The sequence below is a fragment of the Dysidea avara genome, chromosome 6, assembly GCF_963678975.1.
Source record: "Dysidea avara chromosome 6, odDysAvar1.4, whole genome shotgun sequence".
NCBI classification, from domain to species: domain Eukaryota; kingdom Metazoa; phylum Porifera; class Demospongiae; order Dictyoceratida; family Dysideidae; genus Dysidea; species Dysidea avara.
Genome location: NC_089277.1, coordinates 21,811,660 through 21,838,311, shown reverse-complemented (window position 1 = coordinate 21,838,311; position 26,652 = coordinate 21,811,660). Strand labels below are relative to the sequence as shown.

General features: G+C 37.4%; 1 protein-coding gene across 2 annotated transcripts in view; it reads right to left on the bottom strand.

Moving 5' to 3' along the window:
- The window catches only part of LOC136257425 (uncharacterized), a 35,027-nt gene that overhangs the window by 4,593 nt on the left and 3,782 nt on the right, over nt 1-26,652 (bottom strand). The window contains exons 2-31 of one of the 2 annotated variants that reach the window (XM_066050625.1): nt 21,810-22,023; nt 21,625-21,758; nt 21,468-21,559; nt 20,151-20,215; nt 19,036-19,353; nt 18,256-18,588; nt 18,107-18,201; nt 17,887-18,060; nt 17,699-17,828; nt 16,750-16,872; nt 15,936-16,058; nt 15,752-15,889; nt 15,489-15,611; nt 15,298-15,441; nt 15,005-15,127; nt 14,820-14,957; nt 14,505-14,630; nt 12,061-12,201; nt 10,215-10,421; nt 9,888-10,160; nt 8,144-8,404; nt 7,976-8,086; nt 7,683-7,771; nt 7,464-7,627; nt 7,364-7,415; nt 1,428-1,493; nt 1,257-1,371; nt 1,048-1,206; nt 872-944; nt 692-791 (exon numbers count right to left, since the gene is read on the bottom strand). In XM_066050625.1, coding sequence (XP_065906697.1) covers nt 692-791; nt 872-944; nt 1,048-1,206; nt 1,257-1,371; nt 1,428-1,493; nt 7,364-7,415; nt 7,464-7,627; nt 7,683-7,771; nt 7,976-8,086; nt 8,144-8,404; nt 9,888-10,160; nt 10,215-10,421; nt 12,061-12,201; nt 14,505-14,630; nt 14,820-14,957; nt 15,005-15,127; nt 15,298-15,441; nt 15,489-15,611; nt 15,752-15,889; nt 15,936-16,058; nt 16,750-16,872; nt 17,699-17,828; nt 17,887-18,060; nt 18,107-18,201; nt 18,256-18,588; nt 19,036-19,353; nt 20,151-20,215; nt 21,468-21,559; nt 21,625-21,758; nt 21,810-22,023 — 4,404 coding nt within the window. The remainder of the gene's footprint in view (nt 1-691; nt 792-871; nt 945-1,047; nt 1,207-1,256; nt 1,372-1,427; nt 1,494-7,363; nt 7,416-7,463; nt 7,628-7,682; nt 7,772-7,975; nt 8,087-8,143; nt 8,405-9,887; nt 10,161-10,214; nt 10,422-12,060; nt 12,202-14,504; nt 14,631-14,819; nt 14,958-15,004; nt 15,128-15,297; nt 15,442-15,488; nt 15,612-15,751; nt 15,890-15,935; nt 16,059-16,749; nt 16,873-17,698; nt 17,829-17,886; nt 18,061-18,106; nt 18,202-18,255; nt 18,589-19,035; nt 19,354-20,150; nt 20,216-21,467; nt 21,560-21,624; nt 21,759-21,809; nt 22,024-26,652) is intronic. The other variant, XM_066050626.1, reaches the window with a different exon arrangement.

Here is a 26,652-nt window from a genome sequence, read left to right as displayed (position 1 = left end):
AAGTAGCGAAACGAAGCCTTTGTTACTCTTTTCCAAGTATTGCTGCAATTGCTCCATGTGTATTCTAATATATTAGAGCACGTGAATCCTTTGTAATTAAATGGTAGTGCAGTTGTTCCTCAAGTAATAAGCTTATGACTACTTGGCTTGCTTTTTCATGAAAAGGTTTGGTCGAAAAGCTGTAACAAACATTGTACAATCAATGGCCGCCCACACAATTAATTGCCTTATCAATAAGCTTTCAAGAAAATCAAGAAATTAGTAAACCACAATGATGCTTATCATGTTTAGCCGTTATACAATGAATATTTTAAAACTTGATTGAACTGAGATCAATCAATTACTGTGATATTTTAATAGCTAGCTATGTATCACAACAATGAAATTTCTATAATAAACTTGTCTAGGCTTCAATGTACAGTATCGGTATCGGTATCGGCAAATTATTTCAGTACAAATACTCGTATCGGAAATATTGGTAAAAAGTGGCATCGGTCCATCTCTAACTCTATATGTCAAGTTCTAATGAATATCATACCTCTGCATGGTTATATAAATGTAAACAGTTAGGACATTTTGACCAAACAGGTTCATGGAAGTAAAAGATAACTCTGCTCATAACGTTTACAGATAGTATGTACATTGCTATCATATATACATGTATGTATATATGTGTGTAGGTGTAACTTACCACATCAAATGTCATCATTATAGACTGCTCATCTCTAACATCAACAGATACAGGTAGTAGAGCAGAAAATGTTGGAGATATTTGCATAATAGCATCAGTTCTGAAAAAAGAAAAGAAACCTGAGTTTATTCTACATGCATATGCTACAATTGAGGTAGTAAAGATCTTTTCCCAACTTACCCATTATTAGGATTTGGTAGCTGTAACGAATTATCTCTTAGTACTGTATTAGTGATCGGAAATCCTGTAGTGTCTGTAAAGCAATTAATCTAATATATTCATGCAAGAATATCCATAGATGGTGTATTGAAGTGCAGTTAACCTCATTCAAATAAAAATGTGCTAAAAATGCTTACTTGATGGAAGCTGCTCCATAACATGTCGTAGAACACTGTTAGGAATCATAATCTGAGTATCTCCTCCAGTGAAGCTTGTTAAATTATCTTGTTCATCTGGGAACACATAAGCCTCTCCAGCTTGTATATTTTCATTGGACAATCGTTGTGCTTTGACAACTGTAGGTTGTCCATGATGATTCATTATTCAAGTACAATATCACACTTACCAAAGTTGCTCTTTGCTATAGTTGCTCTTGTTGTTTCATTGTTAAGTGTCTCACCTAAAAGCCTTCCAAATTGTTCTGTGCTGTTTACTAGAATCTGGCTAGTCTCTGGTGATGTCTAATATGGCACATGTTAAATAATTTGATAACAATCAAATACTTCTATATATGTACCTGCTCCAGTTGTTGCCAAGTATTCTGGTCTGTGCCTACCAGGTTATCAATGACTGTCGATATTTCCTATGCATTATCACACAATTACGTATAAGTGTGTACTGTACAGTACATATAGTCCTAAACAAAATGCTACCCCACTGCCCCCAAAATGCAACTATTTCAGAAATAGCTAATGAAAATTTTCTTCATCTAATTTTAATCAAAATAGGCACAGAAGTACAACATTGAATTTTTGAAATCCACCCAAGTGCAGTTTCTGGTCTGTTAGAATGTGGCAACTACACTGGCAGTCAGACAGAATGAGCACAAATGAAATACTCTAATACAGCAACCAGCTAAGACTATAATACTGAAACATCCTTATAATGACCTATAATACAAAAGCAACAGCATTATTGATAAAATATGGTGGAAAAAGTTTGGTATTTCATGACCATGATTGACATATTGCCTCAAAATACTGCTGGTCCCATATAAACACAAGGCCTTATTTAGTCATCGGGGGTATTGACAGAAATAAATGCCTGAACAAATCCAAATGCAAGCCTTTCTGAACAGAAACAACAAGGTTAACAACAATGTGGAAGCCATTCCATGGCCATCCTTTCAACATTGTTATAAGCTGAGGAATACGTCAAGGAGAATAACACTCTGAGATACATATGTGACTGAATTTGACAAAACAAGGCTTCGACGCACAAAGCTTTGTTAGGAGATATGGCGATTTTAAGGAATCATTGTGTAATAACTTCCCAGTGCCTACAGCTGTGCAAACAAAATTTGCACCAATTGTTCATCTATTCACTAGCTATCATTTAGTGGGTGTATACATTTCTGATACCCAAAATTTGCCCTGTTTTGAGCAGCTTTTTTCGAGCGGGTAATAATGTCACAGGCGGTAGTAATAGGGTGGGAGGGTGGGGGTGGACGGTGGTCTTAATATACGGGTATAAAATGAAGTAAGAAGACGATTGGAATCCAGAGGCCAAGTTTGGGCTCTCCATGGCCCTCCATGGCCCTCAAATTACTCCAAATTGACTGAGAACACTATTGGCGAGCTCTCTGTGAAGTCTCAGCTCACTACACACCATTATCACAAAGCCATGGCCATTTAATGGTGCCAATTTCACACTCGTGGCTTTGACAGGGTCGGAAGAATGCTGCTACAGAAACCAGACTTGTCAGTGCTGAAGGAAGTACAGTGTGAAATATGATAGTGTATTAGACCAGCAATCCATTTCTGGTAAAATCGTAAGTTTGATTTTGTGTGTGTGGAAGCCTTGTTATGTGAAATCCGGTCACATATGTGATTGTTAGCCTTGTATATAAACATACAGTTAGTTGCCTGTCTCATTTAGTGGTCATGGTAAAAAGTTGCTTGAAAGAAATAAATGTCTGAGCCATATTCAAGACATCACAACAAGTATTTTGAGCACTACTCATGTACAATGTCATCAGCATAGTGCCTATTGGTCTGCCTGTCTGATGGCCTGGACACAATCATTAGCCTAGAAGCTAAGCAATAACTACAGTGCACAACCACTGTTTCATGCCACAATTACAAATTCCGTGTGTATAAAATAAGACAAACTGTAGTATTCTATAGCAGCACTAGGCCTACGCCAATTATGCCAGCAAAATTTAGGGCAAAATAGGTAGCCAAAAGCATTGAGCAAAATGCTAGCATAATAGGCACAGTTTTTGTGCATTAATTATCAGAGAAGCTGAAACTATGCCTAATTTGCATAATGCACAATTGGATAGTGTGTAATCATAGTAAAAATCAGATTTACAGCTACGTTGTGAAGTAAAGATTAGTTAAAGATCAATATACTCTAATAGAACAGTCACCGCTTGTTGAGTTATCCTAATAGAACGTTCACAGATGCATTAGATAATCTAATAGAGCACTCAAGACACAATTTTATATGAGTATATTTGGAGCATAATGGGACACAACTGGGCATAATTGGAACATAATAGGAGAAATTTTGGAGCATTGCATAATAGGCAATTTCAAAAGCATAATAGGCTCAGGCTTAAGGCGGTTACCTGGAAGTCGTGGTTTTGAAGCCATTACAAACGAAGCCATACTTCCTGCCACAAAAATTCATTTATTGCATCATGTGATTCGTGTTTACGTAATAATTAAAATGGCAGCTGCGCGTACTAAGGCTCACTGCCTTGTAACAAGAAGAACTTGTTACTATTGTGCGAGTATTATTAAAGAAGACATTCACTAAAGTAAGTAGAGTAGTGTAGAAGCTTTGTTCACGGGGATTCAGGTAGTTTGCACGAAACTTAGGCGGCATACGTCATTTGTGGTTTTTTATGGTATGCTAAAGTGTTAGTACAACTTTCTGCGTCAGTTTTTTCTTGTATACTAGTGAGGGAGACCTCCGTATTAGCGTAAAATAAGCGACTGGTTATTGTAGCAGGGCCACATGTCGAGAAAAAAAGATTTTTGTTTTGCCTGTTGATGTTACAGCAGGTTTTAGGTCCCTTCGCGGTGGCCAAAAGGGTTACAAAATCCCATAGCTGTGTTTCAGCCTGGTATAGGCTGAGGTTGTGTTGATTGCGCCCTGCTTATGTTGTTAAAGAATAGATTACATGTTTTACTTCACCATAATGTGCAACAAGCTTTGCGTACACTGACGCCGAAAATATTATTGCATGCTCTTACAATCGGCTCTATAGCATTATAGTTCAGCATCTAATGGCCGTACAAATCATCATGTAGGTAGAGGAAGAGCTGGGCTACAATGTAACGGTGTTTGCTTTCGCGTAGCTCTACAAATGTGTTCACAACTGAATTTTAAAAATATCCTTCAAACCGGAAATTGTGAGGTAACCGCCACCTTAACTGCAGCACAATGCAAAAAATCATGCACTTTTTCATAAAAGTATGAAAATTTCTACATAAGTAGTACTCCTCAATTTTTTTGATGTAATGCTGTAAAGAATTTTGCAGCTAATTAAAGTGATCATAACTTCAACATGGAATCACCTATTAACTTCAAAGAAAAACCAAGTTGTTTCGTTCAACAATATCTTTGGTACCATGTTTAACACATTAATTAGTGCACTATACTAACCATCCAGTACACAGAACTACATAGTAACCATATATCTAAATACTTGCTATAAACTCAGAAGGTTGACTGAGTTATCAAACAACAAAGTCTAAACTTCATTTCAAAAAAAAACAACAATGGAATCACCATGAACTATTTGCAAAGGTGTATTACACTCCAAATAACTATTCTATGCATGCAGTTTACTTACAGTGTGATCCATTCCACAGCTGGTTTCTTCATGATTTGTCCCATTATTGCTGCTGCACATGCATATCTACACTCATGTCCACCATGCCATGTCTACATAAAGCAGCTGCTTTACCTGATGTATAACACTTTCTTTGTTATCAAATGATAGTTTTCAACTTGAAGAAAAATTCAACTTGCTATTATCAAACGGTACGGTCGTACCATTTAAGTAGGAATCCATGTGAAATTTTGTGCGCCGCCCAAAATCCTGCCTTTAAAAATCATCCTAGAGATATCTTACGAGACGAAAATCACCTTTACGGAATAGTACTAGTCCATATAATACATAAAACAGCATTAAATACAACAAAACGCTTACAGGTGGTCGGATACAGAATTTTAAAAATCGCCAAAACTTTGAATTTTAGACTGACTGCCTGACTGCCTGACTGACTGACTGACCACAGTTGCAAGCCTAGAGGCCAAACAAAGCAGAGCACAGCCACCATTTTACGCAACAATAGCAAACTCACCAGTGGGATGTGCCTTTTGGGGTTTCAACGAGTGTGTGCCCTCTGTGCCTTGTCTTTTCTTTTATCTTCAATCAGGCTGCTTGTCTTCTTCTTCATCCAACGAAACCATATCGAGGCGCTAATTTTCCATATCAACACTTTCTTTAAGCAGCATAATAGATGCCACAAGATTATTTAAGACGCTTAGACTATGCTACTGTACAGAGAAATAAATTATATTCCCCCCGGTACTGTACGGATGTACTGGTACTAGATAGCTCCACGATAGGTCACAAGATCACTCCCGATCTTCATTCTACACATTATCGATCTATCAATTGAAACCACGATGACACACCCCTTTTGTACTAGCTGTATTTCAGTGACCACACACCTTCAATTTGGAAGGCTGACTCGACATACTCTATAATCTATCAAAACCATGCGCCTTTTTGGGCAAGCGCACATCTTGCAGGCTGCCTCGAGATACTCTAACACAGCAGTCACCCTAATAGAACAGTCACATGTTTATAGCTAGCTGTATGCCTTAACAAAAAAAACTAAACAAACTAGTATATTAAAAATTATAAATTTAAAAATAAAGTAGGAATCCAAGCGATGAAACAAGAGAAGAACGATGGTAGCTATTACAGCATAGCTCGGTGGGAAATTCCTACTTTGGCATTGAACACAAAACAATGGCTATATCATGCCAAAGTAGGGATTTCCCACTGAGCTATGCTGTAATAGCTACCATCGTTCTTCTCTTGTTTCACTACTTTTTATCGCTTGGATTCTTACTTTATTTTTAAATTTATAATTTTTAATATACTAGTAAAATGTTACACTTTGCACTATTGCATAACAAACGTGCACTATAGTCGGTACGCGTTCACCTGAGCCCCTGCCAAATATAGCAATATCAAAGAAGTGAACATGTGTTCACTCCCAATGGTTTTATACTGGAACAAGCATGTTTTCATGTTGTAAACATGTTTGCGTGCCTGAATCGTCCATACTAAATGTATGGGATATATTTAAAGCCTCATAACTCACTTGTTCTTGCCCGTATCAAAACGCTTTTTTGATAAACAGTTCCAGTATTAAAGGGCTTCACAGCACTACTAAATTTTTGGGCAGCTGGCCCATGTAACAAGAGTTATTAACAAGAAACGAGGGCTCAGGTGAACGAGAACAGACTATAGTGTGGGAACGATCCGGCTATCCCAGAAACGGCTCTGGGTGTGTACATTTCAGCACTAGTGCATCTTGCTATTAAACACATTTTACATGCAAGTTATAATGAGGCCAATATTTATTCTATGAGTGAGTTATGATGCCATGCTGTCATTTGGCAGCAGTGGGGCAGCAGTGGCCATTAATGGGTTAATACTGCCTATTTATCTTCTCCATGTTTTGCAAAATAACTCCGGGCAAATTGTATATTAAGCACATCTAGTTGTATATCAACAGTGTTGCTCTGGTTTCTCACCCAATAAATAATAACTTTGTCGGCACCGCAGGAGCTTCAAGATAACAAGCTAAGCCAACTGTTCAACAGTTCTAACATTCATGCCAAGGTACTTTTCAACCATTGGAGTTTGCAATTTGTTTAGTCTAAATAAGTTAGATACTGCAAGCAATGGCAGATCTAGAAATTTTCAGAGGGGGTTTCAGATTCCACTCAACTTCAGCCTAGCTGTAAGTCAAAGACCAAAAAAAAGTCACAACCTGCTGTAGAACGCCATAATTGTGATTTCAAAGGCAAAAGTATGAAGTTTATCACCAGTAGAGAGTCCTTCTATAACAGATTATGTATAACTCGATCGTGGTGATTTTATCACCCACACAACTACTCCTCAATAAATTTGGGGTGCATGCTACTTTCAGAGAGGGTTTCAGCTGAACCCATTGCAACCCCCCTGTATCCGCCACTGGAAAGCAACTGGAACTAAGCCACTCGGGACACTACAGCTTCAGGCCTTCAGGGTTACTAAATCACTTAATTCCCTTGGTCTTGGTGTCTAACTATTATATAATTGCCACACACTTACAATGATACATTACAGGTCCATAATGTCTAACAGCAGATATGTACACTTATGCGCATGTATAGCAGCCACTAGTAAGATTAAAATGTTTACAGTGTTATTACCTCAAAGAACATGTTAGTAGGGCTCAATCTGTACACCACTGGTGATGTAACACTGAAATATATATGATTACAATCAATAAAACAAAACTGGATATCATACCTGTTTAAAGATGAGACAATATCAACTGTTATATTAATCTCTGTTGCATATACAGGTTGATCTTGCACTGTAGTGAACTCTGCAAGCATTGTGGCAATTTCCTCAACTTTTCTTATTCTCTCAGTTTCATTTAGCTCATTGACAGATGCAACAAGATTCATTGACTAAACAAATCATGTATTTGGTAAGAGGGAAGATACAGTAAAGAACATAGCTCACCTGATTCAACAATACCATAGCTTCTTCTCGAAAACAAAAGATTTGTTCTTCCCATTCATTTCCACTTTTGCACCTCCTCCGTACAGTTCCTGAAATACAATGAACAAATTTAAATAGTAATTAGTAATAGTGCGGCTGTATGACAGCAAACTACATACATTTCTCAGATTTATATTTTATAATATATGCAATGATCAAATGCAACTAATCTCTCCTAAAACCTATTTGATTTTTATGTACCGCATAAAATTACAAACAGATATATTTTACAGAAATCAGCAGTAATTAAGCACCTTGTAATCCAGGTCCAGAACATGGCACCTCCACAGTAGCACCAACACGTATTTCATTCCATATAATGGTAAATCCAGTATAGTGTACTGTGACTCGATCACAAAATTGATCTTTATAAGGAAAAATATATGTACATTATATACATCATGTAAATTCTGTACACTAACTTAGTATCAGTGTAGCTACTGGTGATCTTCCAAATCCATTATATGTATTCCTAACAGTACACTGATAATTTCCTGTATTATCTCCCAAAGTTGTTACAATAAGATTTGGTGAAGTTTCTCCACTAATAGGGATTCCATTGAGTAGCCAGCCATATACAAATGTACCAACACCCACACCATTAGCTGAACATGAAAATGTGACTCTTTGTCCTCTAGTAGCATTAACTGACAATGGCATAATGTTTGCCACAGGTGGATGTGCTGTAGAAACAACATACGTATTGTACTTGAAACCTGCATATAAATACTGGCAGGTTTTCTGTGTAATATTTTTAAGTTCAAAATTAACTGTGTTACTGTATGTGACTTAGCCACCTACTCTAAAATGTCAGAAAATCTCAGTGACTAAATACCTAAGTATAAAATGCATAAAGACTTTTCCAGACATGTACATACAAATATGATCATGATAACTTCATAATGGTAATCCAGTTATCCTTGTGTATATGTACAGGTGACTTTATCAAGACACCTGGTATACTTAGTGTGTCATGTGGCTAAGAAAGCAGGTGACCACATCATGGGTATTGAAGGAAGAAAGAAAGCATGTTTTTCACACATGTATAGCTGCATGGTATTTTCTCAAAAGCACATGATTTCTGCAGTATGGCTTCCCTCCATCTTTGACACCCCTCATACCAAATTTAAGCTTTTATATGTTTGTGAAATACAAGCTTTCATATTTAGGCATAAGTTTTTTTTCTTCTTTATGTTTTGCAGTGCCCTGATTTTTCTTCTCTTGCACACTTTGCAAAAGCCAGCATGAAACACAATTCATAACTTGATTGTCATAGTGTACATTGAGGATGTATTGAGGTCAATTCTCGTACTATATACGGTGCAAATCTGATAACTATCTACACAATTAGAGATGATTATTTGCACAAAAAGATTAATTTTTTGTTATATTTACAGGGTAAAATGTTCGTGGGAATAACTTGAAGATCGGTCTGTGTATGGTTAACCATCATAACTCAAACTTTTTGTGGATTAAATAAAAGAAAGTGCAGTGACAGCTACAATAAAAATCCAACATAATATAAATTGTGTGATCAAAATACTCACCAAGTGGCAAAAGGTGCATAAAATACGTTGAAAGGAAAAAGCTGCCAGGGACCTCCATACCTAACTTCCAACCCTTAACCACAAAACCGCTGTTGTCAAATGCAATTTCTACCTTAAAATGAAAATTTTAGTTCAGATCAACTTAATTCTAAAAGTTCGTAATTATCAAAGATCTATCAATGGAAAATCTAGATTGTTCTAGAACATTCAATGTGTGTTCTATTAGAAGTCCTCGAAAAATGTGCACTCTATTGAAGTATTACAAAAGAAAGTAATGGATGGTCAAATCAAACCTATAAAACCTACAATACAATACTATTGCAACTTCTGTCTTTCATGATCATCATTGTGTCTGTAGATAAGAAGAAATTGGGTGAAAACAATCCCCAAACCATTGGCTTTAGGTTAGCTATTTAAAATACAAGTGAGATCCATGCAAAAACAGCTAAGATGTAAGAAAAGGTGTGGCTTTCAAAAGCCTGGGAGAAAAACAATTGTGAAAGTAAAGGTGGCAGTCAATGATGTTACAGTAGTTTTAATAATGCACACAGCAACACTTTTAACAGCTTAGCTGTTATTACATTTTATATACATATATTAATACAATGCTCATAACTACCTCTGATACTAAGTTTAGCATAATCTGAATAGTTGCGTCCATGTTCATTAACAGCCACACATCTGTATTCACCACCATCAGTTGGTTTTATGTTAACTAGAGGTAGTATAGTGGACTGTTCTCCCTGAACATTAACTGGGATATTATCACCCCCTCTCTTCTGCCAGTAATAAGTTGATGCTCCAGCAGCAGAACATGAAAAGTAAACACTAGTAGTATCATTGTTAATTTCAATCGTCACATTCACTGGGTGATCAATGATTTGTGGCATTGCTGTGAAAAAGAAAGCCTTACAAGTCTCATTTGTGCATGAAATTCTGTGCTTACTGGAGTCATGTATTACAGCTCTGGCAGTCGTCAAACTGCCCAGTCTTACTGTAATTCTAGTTTCAGGTATAATTTTCAAGGTAAGAATAAACACTTCATCATCTTCATCAACTACTGTATCATTTACCACAGGTATGGTGACATTGACAGTTGTTATTCCAGCTTTAAATCTAACATTTAGTGGAGCATCATCGTAGTCATCACCAGCTAATATAAATGAAAGACATAAATAAGTACGTATAAAGAATCAAGCAATCTGACAATGGACTATAAGTGACCCACTGAGTTGATTAGTCTTTTATTTTTGAGCTTTTTATGGGAAAACCAATAGGCTGTTTAAAGTTTCATCCTTATCTGGTGATTGAATACTTTTGTAGGAACAGTTTGTACACAGACTACACTGAAAATAATTACAGGCTCTCACTTATCAACCATAGGTAATAAGCACAACAGGCTATGGGGTTAGGACCAGTCTCATTGTGTTCACCATGAACTGGGGGAATTCATCAAGGTACAGTTTTTGGTTTATATTTACCCATGCCAATGCCGGATCCAGGATGGGGCATTTGAGGCAAATGGTCCCTCCCCCCTCCTCACCTTTTGGAGGAACCATACTTCTGATTAAAATACTAAACTTTTGTCAGGGCTAGATCAATTAACTCATGAAAACGATATGTACATTTTAGTAGCATTTATTACAAATTCACCTGAAATCAAAGCAAACCGAAGTCAAACTAGCTGTGAAATTGTTCCCAGCACCTTCGTGCGTACTAAGCACCTCTAAAAATTATTATCATGTTGCTGTTTAATAGATTCGTAGCCTTTTCCTATGCTTTTACACAGCTTTTAAGACTCCACAACAATCTGCAAAAGCCAAAATGTCAAAAATCAACAGTGAGACACTGCTAAGTGGTGATTATTTGCTGCTTCAAAAAAGCAGCAACTAAGAAGAGAATCTGACATTTCCCAACCACCTACAACTTAGCCTGTTTGAGCCCGCCCCCTTGCCAGCTCCTGGATCCACCCCTACATGCAAAAGGCTGTTCAAGTATAGAAATGATAACAATAAATTGACACTTTACCACTATGTAAACAAACACACATTAATTCACATTTGTGACCGGATTTGCAAAAAGGGGTCTTCCACACACATCCAATTCTATGAACTTGGAAGACCATAACTTAGTGTTCAAGTAATATATAAGCCTGAAAGTTTCTCCATCCATTACGCTAAGATGGTACTCACTGCTGACCAAAATTTCAAGTCATTAGCATTTTCCAATCTGAAGTTACAGATTGTCAAAGTTGGTAAATTGGATGTGTGTGGAAGACCCCTTTTCGCAAATCTGGTCACATTTATAGAATCCAAACTAAGATATTCATGAAGAAGTGAATCCAATGGTATACAATATCAATTTGAGCCTTCTTTCACTATTTACTGAATGATTGAAACATGTGTAAAATTATTCTTGTAGTGCACATTTTTTGCCCAATGCAATTTACTTCAAAACCATACCTAGTTGGGTAGGTATGTTGATAGCAGGTCAGCAGGTCATATAAAGATTTTAGCTTCAATCAGTGTATGCGGTAATTATAAATACACTTATAATTTCTGCAATTGTGTGAGTAAAGTTGAACAGATAAAACAGTAATTTGAAAGCAAAAAAAATACATACAAGTTAGTGGTAAATAATAGTACTAGAATCAGCCTTTATATAATAGCTGTACAGTTTTTTTTAACTTGCAAGTTTTTTAAGTAAGGTATACCCATTCATACATCAACACCATCACATAGGTGACAATCAGCCACCTAATACACTATTATGAGAATTAGCTAAGTAGTTACCTTTGGCAGAAATTGGTGATGTAATTATAGAAAAATTAAAATCATTAAATGCCACTCCCCCAACCAAGTTTATAGTAACCAGTATGGCTCCCGATGCTTCTGATCCATCAAATTCTGTTTTGCTGAACTGTATCATCAAGTCTGGGTATGTCAACATGTTGGTCATTATTATACTGTAATTGTACTTATACACATGCATGCAGAAATACAGTGTATTATGAAGTGTAGTTCATACCCCCAATACATACTTAACATGCTGCTACATCATCGCTTACTGTTCTCCAGTAATATGTCTAGTTTTTGTAGGCCCATTCACATATTTTAATTACTGAGTTTTTTTTACAAGGAGTTTCAAAACACCATGAAGCTTTTGTGCTTATATTAGTCACATGTCCAGTTAGCTCTGAATTCCAGCACATGTAATCATGAATAAGTATTAACAATGAATTATAGCCACTATAGAAGTTAAAACTCATAATGTCAGCACAAATTACATGAAGCTCTATAACATTACTGGTTGTTGCTGAGAGTGCCTTTATCTCTACCACTTCTAAAGACATACAGAACCTTATCTTTGATGTTGCTAAGGTACTACTACAGTAGCTATTAATCTCTAATATACATCAGTGGTGTAGCTACCATTGAGGCAATCTAGGCAGCTGCCTTGGTAAAAAAAATGCCCACCAAATCAGGCTGAGCAGGCCTGACACCCTGAATTTTCTACTCAAACATTACTAAACACAGGGGTGGCGGAGAAGGGGGGGCAAGGGGGGCTGCAGCCCCTGTGAAAAAAATTATGGAGGGGCTTAGCCCCCCTGAAATTATTCAATAGCATTATTCGAGATACTCTAATAGAGCAGTCAAGATCGAGATACTGTAATAGAGCAGTCACAGTATTCTTTGAGGAGCAGTGTAGTAAACTATGTACTATGTAGTTATAAATAAGGAGATATAGTCTAGTTGGTAGAGGAAAGCAGCAGGTAGCCAGCAGGCAATGACCTTTTTTTTTTTTGGTCTTGGACTTACAACTAGGCCATGGCATCATTATGCTAGACCCCCAGCCCCCCCTAAATATAAGTGTCTGCGCCGCCTCTGACTAGACAACATGACTGTACCACATAGCAGAATCTATGGCTGTAGTACTGTTGTAGTACAGAGCCCACAGTGACAAGGTCTGGCATTCGTTGGACCACTTTCTTGAATCTGTATGAAAAGATCAAGATACTCTAATAGAGCAGTCATCGTAGTATACTCGAGCATTCAGTATAGATTACAGCCACTGTTCTCATTACACTGCTTGGTCTAAATCATGTACATTTATGTTAATTGTCTTCAAATTACTTTTCAAAAGTTCCAATGAGTCAACTGCATGGCAATGCATTGAGCTAATTGATTAGCAGTTTCAATCAAAAAATAGCCTCCGCATGCCATATTTTCTTGAGGGAGCATGCCCTCAGACTCCCTAGGTTGGCATGCTTAGCACATGCAGTTGAAAGAGATAATCTCTGATTTTAATGGCACATCAGATCAATAAAAAGTATCTGACCACTCAAAATATCTCCGGAGTGAGTTTTTTTGTGTTGAGAACAATAAATTAGTCTAATAATTGAAGCATGGTAGTATACTGTAACATGAAGCAGTATAAACTTTGCTTCAGTAAAAAATTTTTTTCCTGTCTATGCCACTGTATGTATAGAGAGACCTAATGTAATGTGACTCAAGTTTAGTAATTTCAATCAAATGATTGGGCACATAAATCTACAGCATTTTGTGAATATAAAAACAGTTTTACGTAACAGCTATTGACTTGAAACAAAACCCAAATTGTATTTTAGTATGAGAACTTTTGTTTTAGTTTTAATGTTCTGGGTTATTCCTATATAAAGGAAATGAAGACAAAAGGATAAAATCTTTCTATGGACATGTTCTACCAGCTATATTTCATGCATTTAAAAACACAACAAAAATAGTCACAAATCCACTGTACTGTCATTACTTAAGCATGCAAATCCTTTAGAAATGATTCATAACTCATTGTCTGCATTCACTGCAAACATGTTTTGGTCAGTTTGCTATTCAATGATGAATCAGTCCATATGTAGCTCACATAGTTCACAAATAATATAGTTCCCAAAACTAGGAACGCAAAACTTCAAATAGTCGTTGTTCTTCATCGCTTTGTAATTAATAAACCTTTGTTGCTACATCCTACCGTTTGTAGAACAATGTTTAAACTTTCTTTTCATATAGCTTTAGGCTAATAACGTTAGGAAGGTTACCTTACCTGGCCATAAACATTCATTTAATGTACAGTATCCCTGGGTTAAAATTATACTTTAATACAATGGATCATTGGATAAAGATTGAATAATATGGTATCTACTGAGAGAAATTAATAATTTAATAAACTATTTTTTATTAAGTGTAATCCTTAATATACTTACTGTATACTGGATAACTGGTAGATATAGGCAGCAGGGAAGTCATGGATGATGTGGTGATAACTGCTGGCGTGCTGACAGAAATGATTGTTCCAGTTTCAATGGCTGTAGTTGATGTAACTGAGCTTACTATAGAATCGTGAAAAGGAAGTTTGAGTACAAATAATTAATTCCCTTAGGTATTTGAATCCATCACTTTGGCAAAGAGATTCATCCTGAGAGAAAAGTGATTGATTTCTAGCAGGCAACTTAATTAACCAAAGTGAAAATTTATTTTTCAAAGTGACAAATCCAATTGCCAAAATCTGTAGACTCTACCTGTATAACTGGTATGTGTAGGTGTTAAGGAAGTCATGGGCGAAGTGGTGGTAACTGCTGTGCTAACTAGAGAAACAATGGGAATGATTGTTCCAATTTCAATGGCTGTAGTTGATGTAACTGAGCTAACTGTAGTATCTGTGAATAGAATTTTTGAGCACATTTCCCTTATGCTAAATACATACCTGTAGGACTAGTTGGAGAAGTCATGGTGATAACTGTATGTGTGGTCACTGGAGTAGAAACAATGGGAACGATTGTTCCAGTTTTGATGGCTGCAGTTGATGGAACTGAGCTTGCTGTAGTATCTGTGAAAATTTATAGCACATTTTCCTTGTAGTTTTGTCAATTGAATTCATCACTTTGGCAAGAGATTCACCCTGAGATAAGTGATTAATTTCTTGCAGGCAATTTAACCGAAGTGACAAATTTAATTTTCATGGGGATAATCTCAAATGCCAATACCTTTAATATTTACCTGTATAACTGGTATGTGTAGGTGTTAAGGAAGCCATGGACAATGTAGTGGTAACTGGTGTGCTAACAACAGAAACAATGGGAATGATTGTTCCCATTTCTTTGGCTGTAGTTGATGTAACTCCCACTGAGCTAACTATAGTATCTGTGAATAGAATTTTTGAGCACATTTCCCTTATGCTAAATACATACCTGTATGACCAGTCGGAGACGTCATGGTGATAACCGCATGTGTGGTCACCGGAATAGAAACAATGGGAACAATTGTTCCAGTTTTGATGGCTGTAGTTGATGTAACTGAGCTTGCTGTAGTATCTGTGAATAGAAAGTTTGAGTATACATAATTCCCTTAGGCAATTGAATCCATCGCTTTGGCAACTTAATTAACCAAAGTGAAAAAGTGAAAATTTATTTTCATAGTCACAAATCCAATTGCCAAAATCTGTAGTATCTACCTGTATAACTGGTATGTGTAGATGTTAAGGAAGTCGTGAGCAATGTGGTGGTAACTGGTGTGCTAACAACAGAAACAATGGGAATGATTGTTCCCATTTCTTTAGCTGTAGTTGATGTAACTGAGCTAACTGTAGTATCTGTGAATAGAATTTTTGAGCATTTTCCCTTATGCTAAATACATACCTGTAGGACTAGTCAGAGAAGTCATGGTGATAACCGCATGTGTGGTCACTGGAATAGAAACAATGGGAATGATTGTTCCAGTTTTGATGACTGCAGTTGATGTAAATGAGCTTGCTGTAGTATCTGTGAATAGAATATTTGAGCACATTTGTGACCCAGTCTGAGAAAACTGGTCTTATCACCCATGTCAGCATATTCGAATTTTCACCAAGGACATAAAGCTACATGAATAAACTATCTAATTCCACAATCAAAATCAGCTATACTTGAGTGGTCTGGTTTTGTTGGCTACTTTTCCCAAGCTCAGTGGCGATCCGTACGTGTGGTGTGGGGCCTTAATGGAGCTTTGGTCGGCCTGGGGATGACTCTATGTGGCTATACAGCTCTGTGGCGTTGAATAAGTACCTCTGCTGTGAATTTCCTTTCATTTTAGCCAGTTTTGAGACCTCAATGGCCCAAAACTTGGCCTAATTCATCCTTTGGCCTTCCTTTTCAATTTTTGAACACCATCTTGCCCGCCTTCCAGGGCCCCCCTCCTCCCACCCAACTTGCAGCTCGCCTGATACAGTCAACCTTGGTTTTAAAACTATCTAAAATGGCAGGAAACTTAGTTGTTAGCTACTTGCACAGTGGATGCTCTGGAAGGTAAGGAATTGGTATAAAACATGTGAAAATTTGGTACACATAGTTTCAACCATTGGCGAGCTACAACACACTAAATACTTAAAACCGACGTTTCTCGATACTTTTAAATAGGCGATAAGCCCGGTTTTCCCAGACTGGGTCACATTTTTCCCTTATGCTGAATACATACCTGTAGGACTAGTCATAGATGATGTGGTGATAACTGCGTGTGTGTTCACTGGAATAGAAACAATGGGGATGATTGTTCCAGTATTGATGGCTGCAGTTGATGCAACTGGGCTTGCTATAATATCTATTAATAGAAATACATTAAAACTATATACATACACAAACAACTTCTTAACTGACTGTTTTCTGCAATATATGTAGACCGTGCTAATTAAAATAGAGGCAATTATAATAGGATATGCTCCAGCAATGGTACCTATTGATACAACAGGATAGACACCTAATAATAGTAGCAGCCAGCTAAAGCTAAGCTTCAACAGCAGCAATAGCACAGCTCTACTTTTTATTCCTTCATATCAGTATGACCCAGAACGCTTTCAACACAATTTTGACTTTTTCTGCTGACTGACTAACTGACTGACTGACTAACTAACTGATTCCTCCACACAAGTGTAACCCAATATAACAGCTAAGGCTATAGAGTTGATTGTTTCACTGCTACATGTCACTTCAGCCTGATAGGTGCCTTTTGGCATACCAACAATACATACAATGCACAAATCATGCTTTGTCCTCATTTTCCTTTACTGACAGCAGAAGGTGTCAATTTGGGTCCTACATACAGTATAAGTTAAGTCATCACCCTAACATAACAACCATATATGATTCCCAATAGAATATCTCATGTGTATATCATAGCTGTACTATAACAAAACAATAAACAAGTGTATTATTTTAAAAATGAAGACATTGCAGTAGACAGCGATGATATTATTACAACATACGTATATAGCTATATTTGGGGAATTCCCTACTTTGGTACTGAATTACCAAGATGTATTGGAACTATATATAGCATAAAACACAAACAAAAACCAGTTTACATTTACTGATATACTAGTTCAGTAAATAAAATGAAACTGGCTTTTTCTATAAACAAATCAACTTACAAGTACAAAGATTATCAGTGCATGGCCTCAAAAATACTGGACGAATATTTTCATCACATTCACTGTCTGGCACAATCATTCCCCTCCGGACACACTCCACCTCACGTATCTGACTTCCACCTTGACAACACTACAACAAACAAAAACACACTTCACTGATATTTACAATACTCAGTTGTTAACTGTACCCTGCTCCAAGGGCCAGTCCGCCAACCAGAATCATCACACTGGTCCATTCCACTACTTTCCTCCTGTTCAGGTCTTGTAAATGAATTACAAAACATATTGTCCACTGTAACATTATCATGATTACTATCTACACAAGCCACTGAACATATCTGAACATCCGAACGACAAATGCACTGCAAAGTATCGGTTCAATTTAAAGTAAAAGAATGTGATATTTACCTCTTCAGATGTTGACCATATGCCACAAATAGGGCATTCATCTGGATTAGGGTTAAGTGTTTCCACTGCTGGAATATGACACACTGGACATTCACCTAAATCAGCAATACTATGGTCAAATAACACATAAGGGGAATACAGTAACTGACTTAAAAGGGTAATATTTCCACTATCAGCTCCTGCAATATTTGTAGCTACACATTGATATATTCCAGCATCCCGTGGTTGGAAGCTATCAATAGTTAATACTTCAATGATGTAGGAGTCAGATGAGGTTGATGAGATATTGAAGTTGGTACTGTTACTAATCAATATTACATCTTTAAACCATTCGATAGTAGGTGTGTCTACACCAGTAACATTGCAGTAAACAAAGACAGTTGCACCAGTGTTAACTGTAGCTTCAGTGTGAATTCCAATGCTAACAACTACTTGTCCTGGTTCAGGAGTTGCAAGAAGGCTTGGTAAAATCTGTGATGGATCTACACATGCATAAAACACAGCAGTTATAGGCTACAGAGTTCAATACTTATTAAAAGCACATAATGACAAAATGTGACTGGCCCTGCGATAATAGGGCAATGCCATGTGGGCACATGATTTTTGCCCACTTTTTCAAACGTTCATCGTACATAATTTGTTGTACCATTATGCTATGGCAATGCAATTTTCAGCTCTTAGTACGCATTTAAATGGCATTATGATGCACGTTACAGAATGCAAATATTTAGTTCCAGTAGTGAGATATGATCTGTAGAGTGACTGGGTGTAGTTTGTGCCCACATGCCCTATTTTCACAGGCCCTGTCACAAATAATATGGCATAATGGTGATGATATTGTAATACAAGTCAACTAACATCACACAATACACATGCCATAGTTACATGACAACACCCATGGCTGTGGCCATCATCATGCAGTTCCTCACCAAACACATTTATGGTGGTAGTGTGTTCATCATATCCCACATCATTGTCAGCTCTACAGGTATAACTGTCACCGTTCATATTCAATCCTATATTAGGTAATGAAATCACAGAAGCATTGATCCATGATGAGTTGAGTACTCCATTATGAAACCATCTAACAGTTATTGGGAGTGTTCCATTAACAGTAGCACAAATAATAGTAAGATCAAATCCATCAATGATGTATACAGGAGATCCTATCTTTACAGTCTTGTTCCCAGGATCAACAGACTGTGGTCGTGGTGTGAATGGCCCTTCATCAATATGTGGAAATCTACCTGCATTACAAATAACTTCTTGAACTCATGTCATATTTAACCAAGGCTATAAAAAAGAAAAAGTTCTTTTTTCTATCAACCATACAATGTATAACAGTACGTACAATGACTACACTGCAGACATCATAATGGTACTGTTAATGGTAGTATTCTGGAGCATGTAAAGGTTTGTATGATGGTATAACATAGCAAGCAAGTGACCGTTCAATTAGATTATTGCTCAACTGTTTTATTAGATCAATTTGATAATTTGTTGTTCAGAAATTATGTACTAACAAACATGTATCCTTTCTATGGTGTGTTCTTGATTCAAATCTGCAGTCATGATTTCTCAGTGTTCTACCAGTATGCAAAATTTTCTTGAAACCTTTACAGATGAAGAGTAACCACTACCCAGGAGGAGTTTCCACTAAAACATTACAGAGTAACTATCACTCATGATAGTATGTGGTATTCCTTTCAGCTATATGTGTCTCCTTCAGTGTAATAGTTAATGTCAAGGAGCTTCCTGGTTATGGGAAGTCTTTTATGGGCATTTTTGGACATTTTGGATGATTTTATGGGCATTTTTCATCGTTTTTAACATATGTTCTTAGTATGTAATAGAGGTTACAGGTGTCAATAACACAAGAAACAGGCATAGAAAGCAACCAGGAAGTACTCTAAATAGAAATAGTGTAAAATTTAAAAGCAATATTATTTCTGTATTGGAAATCTGTCTTGAGTTTTACGCAATTAAGCAATTACAATTGTCAATTAAATTTTTTATGTCAATGCATAATACAACAATGATATACCTTCACTGATTGTAGCTGTAAACAAATTAGCCCAGTAATCAGAATATGAATCAACAAATGCAAACCTGTGAAAGAACACAAACCACACACTGTAATAGTACATTTTATAATATTAAACAGAAACCTAACAATGTAATATCATGCGGTCATTGGTAAAAAATAAAAATCTAACTTTCCAGGCTGGTATACAAACTGTGACCGTGGTTCCTCTATTAAATAAAGTGCTAATAAATATACTCTAATAGAGCATACACGTTTCTAATGGCATGTTGTACATTATTCATCAGAATACTGTAATTAAACAGTTATTCAGAGAATTCAAACAATCTTCACTGTCAGTTTGTTTATGATATTGTAGTCCATTAATGCCGTACACACATAACCTTTCAAATAACACAAAGGAAAAAATTAACAGTAAACTTGAGAAACAAATTACAGTAGTTAGCTATTAATTTGAATATACTGAAGTTAAATGCTGCATTACTAAGAGACTATAAAACAAGACAATATTCTGACATTTTCTTATGATAAGAACTGGTACAGTTGTACAGCCACAATGGTCTGTCAAACTAGATATAGGCAAAGGGTTGCATAAATTGATTGGACAGTTTCCTAAATTGTATACACTCAGATAGCAGTATGTAGAACATGATAATGTTATATGCCTTACTACAGATGCTATATGTGTGGTTCCAGAGGTTGGCAAAGGTACATTTGCAGTCATTCCTTAGGTTGCAAGAATGGTTTAGATTGATACTCTCTAATAGAACAGTCGCTTTGTAGTGAAATACTCTAATAGAGCATTCATCGATTAAAATGTTCCAAGATAATTGTTAAGAAATGTTGCTAATCTAGGAGCATAATGCAAGCATAATGGAAACAAAGAAGAGCAAAATAGTTTAAAATTTTGGGAAGTTCCAGGAAGCATTTTGGGCAAATATACTCAGACCTAATGCTATCTCATAGCAACCTTGTAACTGCAATTATTGAAAGAAAACATTGTCCCAGCTTAACCCTTAGGCTGTACTTTGATGGGATGTTATGGTTAGACATCCGTGTAAATTCAACCAGATTCTGTTTAAAAGCTGCCATAAACTGATTGTAGATAATACCTTTAAAATGAAATGAGAAGAAGTCCTAATGCATGTTTGCGGTTGATCACAAACTGCTAAGACAGTGTGAATGTACAATCTCGTTGAACAGACTCTCATGGATATGATCTCTATTATAATGTATACTGTATCTGGGCATGTGGGCATATGCTAATACACAATCAAAAATGAACACAATATTGTCTAGCAGAACTAGTACCCTCACCTAAACCTTATAGCACCAGTTCCAATAGGTGGTGCAGTCCATGAGAGAATAACTGAAGTTTTTACATTGCCGTTGGTATGTGTAGCAGCTGTCTGTGTACAGACACACCAGAATAATATCATTGTGTAGTTATATTTGATGTGAAGAACTGTCTTACATTGTTTCTACACTGTGCTTGATAGTTAGTACCAGACAGAGTAAATGTTCCAGTAGGAGAATCATCAGCAACTATCCTTCCCTGTATCATGAAGCCTCTAAAATCAGTATTTCTCTCACCACCAAACATGGTAACTGCATAATCACACTATAAAGCTAACAGTATACACAATGTATTCCACTCACTATTGTAAGTTTGACCAGCATTGTACAAGTTCCCCTTAAAACCACTGAGGTCCACAGAGAATGGAAGTGGATCAGTGGATGGAGAAGCACCATGGTCTGGCACAATATCTGTACCAGTTTCACAAGCATCAGGTGGAGCTCCACTACTCCTACCATCCACTACCACCACTATTCCATATATGCTGCTCAACAGCATGGCATAGCTAAGCAGAATCTAATACCACAAAAGCACAATACATGAACATACACGTGTATATATATATCAAGACACACGATAGTGTGTCGTGCGGCCCAAGAAGCCGGCACGCCACACCGTGAGTATATTAACAGGAAGAAAGAAAACGCAATTTTCACACCTATGTAGCTCTGTGATCCCTTATCCGATTGGAACCAAATTTGCTAGAGACGTGCCGCCCAGTTAGGGGAGTCTACATACCAAATTTGAAGAAAATCGCTCCAGCCAGTTCCGAGATACGAGCGAGCAAAGTTTCGTTTTAATTTCTTCATTTTTTTCTTCTTCTTCTTCATCTTCTTCATTTCGCACACTTTGCAAAATTCGCCATAAAACACGAATGCGTGCTCGGATTGGGCTGAAATTTGGCACACTTAAAGGGCTCATTAAGGCGGATCTCCGTACCAACTTTGGTAGGAATCCGATGAACATTCACGGAGTTATGACCGATTATTTGCGTAAAATAAGGTCGAAGGTCTGTCACGACTACAGGGTAAACCCCTTGGAGGAAACAGTTGAAAATTGATATGTAGATGGAGCAACCATCGTAGGAGTGCCTTTTTGTGGTTTGAAAGGAATCGAGATAAAGACCATGGAGATATGACACAAAACCCAACCTGTGTCAAAATTACGCGATTGATTTTTATGAATAAAAAAACTATTAGTTTTCGTGTCTATCAGGCAAACCGCTTAGAGCAACAAGCTGAAAATCAGTGTGTAGCTGGAATAATCATCATAGACAGTTCTTGCAGTAGTACAGAAGTATCGGAGTACAAATCACTGAGTTATGATTCAAAAGGAAACTACGTGCAGCAAATGCGAGATCGAGATACTCTAATAGAACAGTCACCCTAATAAAGCATTCAGCTGCATTTATAATTTACTCAGTTATATTACATTGTAAGTTATTCTGTAGGGAATTCAGCTACAAACAAGTCACCCTGTAGTCAGATCAGCTAGAAGAAGGTACCTAATAGAGAGTTCAGCTACAAAGAAGCCATCATGTAGAGAGTTCGGCTCAAATAAATCACTCTGTAGAAAATTCAGCTACAAACAAATTGCCCTGTAGAGAGATCAGCTAGAAGAAGTTACCTTGTAGAGAGTTCAGTTACAAAGAAACAATCATGCAAAGAGTTTAGCTGCAACAAATAATCACCCAGTAGAAAGTTCCGCTATGAACAGATCACACTATAGAGAGTTCAGTTAGAAACAAGTCATCCTGTAGAGAGATCAGCTCACATTGTAGAGAGTTCAGTTACAAAGAAACAATCATGCAAAGAGTTTAGCTGCAAACAAATCACCCAGTAGAAAGTTCCGCTATGAACAGATCACACTGTAGAGAGTTCAGTTAGAAACAAGTCATCCTGTAGAGAGATCAGCTAGAAGAAGTTACCTTGTAGAGAGTTCAGTTACAAAGAAACAATCATGCAAAGAGTTTAGCTGCAAACAAATCACCCAGTAGAAAGTTCCGCTATGAACAGATCACACTGTAAAGAGTTCAGTTAGAAACAAGTCATCCTGTAGAAAGATCAGCTAGAAGAAGTCACTTTGTAGAGAGTTCAGCTACAAAGAAACCACCATGTAAGAGAGTTCAGCTGCAAACAAACCACTCTGTACAGAGTTCAGCTACGAACAGATCACCCTGTAGAGAGATCAGCTAGAAACAAGTCATCCTGTAGAGAGTTCAGCTAGAAGAAGTTACATTGTAGAGAGTTCAGCTACAAAGAAACTACCATGTAGAGAGTTCAGCTGCAAACAAATCGCCCTGTAGAGAATTCAGCTACGAACAAATCACCCTGTAGAAAGATCAGCTAGAAGAAGTTACCTTGTAGAGAGTTCAGCTACAAACAAATCACCCTGTAGAGAGCTCAGCTAGAAACAAGTCACCCTGTAGAGAGTTCAGCTAGAAGAAGTTACATTGTAGAGAGTTCAGCTACAAAGAAACTACCATGTAGAGAATTCAGCTACAAACAAATCACCCTGTAGAAAGATCAGCTAGAAGAAGTTACCTTGTAGAGAATTCAGCTACAAACAAATCACCCTGTAGAGGGTTCAGCTAGAAACAAGTTACACTGTAGAGAGATCAGCTAGAAACAAGGCACCCTGTAGAGAGTTCAGCTAGAAGAAGTCACATTGTAGAGAGTTCAGCTAAAAGAAACTACCATGTAGAGAGTTCAGCTGCAAACAAATTGCCCTGTAGAGAATTCAGCTACAAACAAATCACCCTGTAGAAAGATCAGCTAGAAGAAGTTACCTTGTAGAGAGTTCAGCTAGAAACAAATCACCCTGTAGAGAGTTCAGCTAGAAACAAGTCACCCTGTAGAGAGATCAGCTAGAAACAAGCCACTTGTAGAGAGTTCAGCTAGAAGAAGTTACATTGTAGAGAGTTCAGCAGTTTAGCTGCAAACAAATCGCCCTGTAGAGAATTCAGCTACAAACAAATCACCCTGTAGAAAGATCAGCTAGAAGAAGTTACCTTGTAGAGGGTTCAGCTACAAACAAGTCACCCTGTAGAGAGATCAGCTAGAAACAAGCCACCCGTAGAGAGTTCAGCTAGAAGAAGTTACATTGTAGAGAGTTCAGCTACAAAGAAACTACCATGTAGAGAGTTCAGCTGCAAACAAATCGCCCTGTAGAGAATTCAGCTACAAACAAATTACCCTGTAGAAAGATCAGCTAGAAGTTACCTTGTAGAGAGTTCAGCTACAAACAAATCACCCTGTAGATACTTCAGCTACAAACAAGTCACCCTGTAGAGAGATCAGCTAGAAACAAGCCACCTGTAGAGAGTTCAGCTACAAAGAAACTACTATGTAGAGAGTTCAGCTGCAAACAAATCGCCCTGTAGAGAATTCAGCTACAAACCAATTACCCTGTAGAAAGATCAGCTAGAAGTTACCTTGTAGAGAGTTCAGCTACAAACAAATCACCCTGTAGATACTTCAGCTACAAACAAGTCACCCTGTAGAGAGATCAACTAGAAACAAGCCACCCGTAGAGAGTTCAGCTACAAAGAAACTACCATGTAGAGAGTTCAGCTGCAAACAAATCGCCCTGTAGAGAATTCAGCTACAAACAAATTACCCTGTAGAAAGATCAGCCAGAAGAAGTTACCTTGTAGAGAGCTCAGCTACAAACAAATCACCCTGTAGAGAGTTCAGCTAGAAACAAGTCACCCTGCAGAGAGATCAGCTAGAAACAAGCCACCCGTAGAGAGTTCAGCTAGAAGAAGTTACGCTGTAGAGAGTTCAGCTACAAAGAAACTACCATGTAGAGAGTTCAGCTGCAAACAAATCTCCCTGTAGAGAATTCAGCTACAAACAAATTACCCTGTAGAAAGATCAGCTAGAAGAAGTTACCTTGTAGAGAGTTCAGCTACAAACAAATCTCCCTGTAGAGAGTTCAGCTAGAAACAAGTCACCCTGTAGAGAGATCAGCTAGAAACAAGTCACCCGTAGAGAGTTCAGCTAGAAGAAGTTACATTGTAGAGAGTTCAGCTACAAAGAAACTACCATGTAGAAAGTTCAGCAGCAAACAAATTGCCCTGTAGAGAATTCAGCTACAAACAAGTCACCCTGTAGAGAGATCAGCTAGAAACAAGCCACCTGTAGAGAGTTCAGCTAGAAGAAGTTACACTGTAGAGAGTTCAGCTACAAAGAAACTACCATGTAGAGAGTTCAGCTGCAAACAAATCTCCCTGTAGAGAATTCAGCTACAAACAAATTACCCTGTAGAAAGATCAGCTAGAAGAAGTTACCTTGTAGAGAGTTCAGCTACAAACAAATCTCCCTGTAGAGAGTTCAGCTAGAAACAAGTCACCCTGCAGAGAGATCAGCTAGAAACAAGCCACCCGTAGAGAGTTCAGCTAGAAGAAGTTACATTGTATGGAGTTCAGCAGTTTATCTGCAAACAAATCGCCCTGTAGAGAATTCAGCTACAAACAAATCACCCTGTAGAAAGATCAGCTAGAAGAAGTTACCTGGTAGAGAGTTCATCTACAAACAAATCACCCTGTAGAGAGTTCAGCTGCAAACAAGTCATCCAGTAGAGAGATCAGCTAGAAGGATCACCTTGCAGAGAGGTCAGCTACAAAGAAATCACCCTGCTTCATCTTTTCTTCTTCCTGTAGTAAAGAAAAAAATGACAGGTTAAAAAGCCTTAAAGCCGGCCATAGGCCAGCTTTGGGGTATACAAATACAAAAAGAAGTGAAATCTAACCCAAAACAGCCAAGCTGTAAAAAAAGAGTGCGGCCCTGAGAAAGGCTATGGTGAAAAAAGATGTGAAATCCAAGGTGGCGGCCAAGAAATGGCTGTGATGGTAGGTTAATAGTAAAAATTTTAATAACAACAATTCAGTGAATTTGGTGCCGCTTGGTCTTGGCACAAAATTCACCTGAATTGTCGTTATTAAAATTTTTACTATTAACCTACCATCACAGCCATTTCTTGGCCGCCACCTTGGATTTCACATCTTTTTTCACCATAGCCTTTCTCAGGGCCGCACTCTTTTTTTACAGCTTGGCTGTTTTGGGTTAGATATATATACCAGCTATATACATTACAATGGCATATTAGGATTACGTTTGTGGACATGCAACATTTAAACTGCTC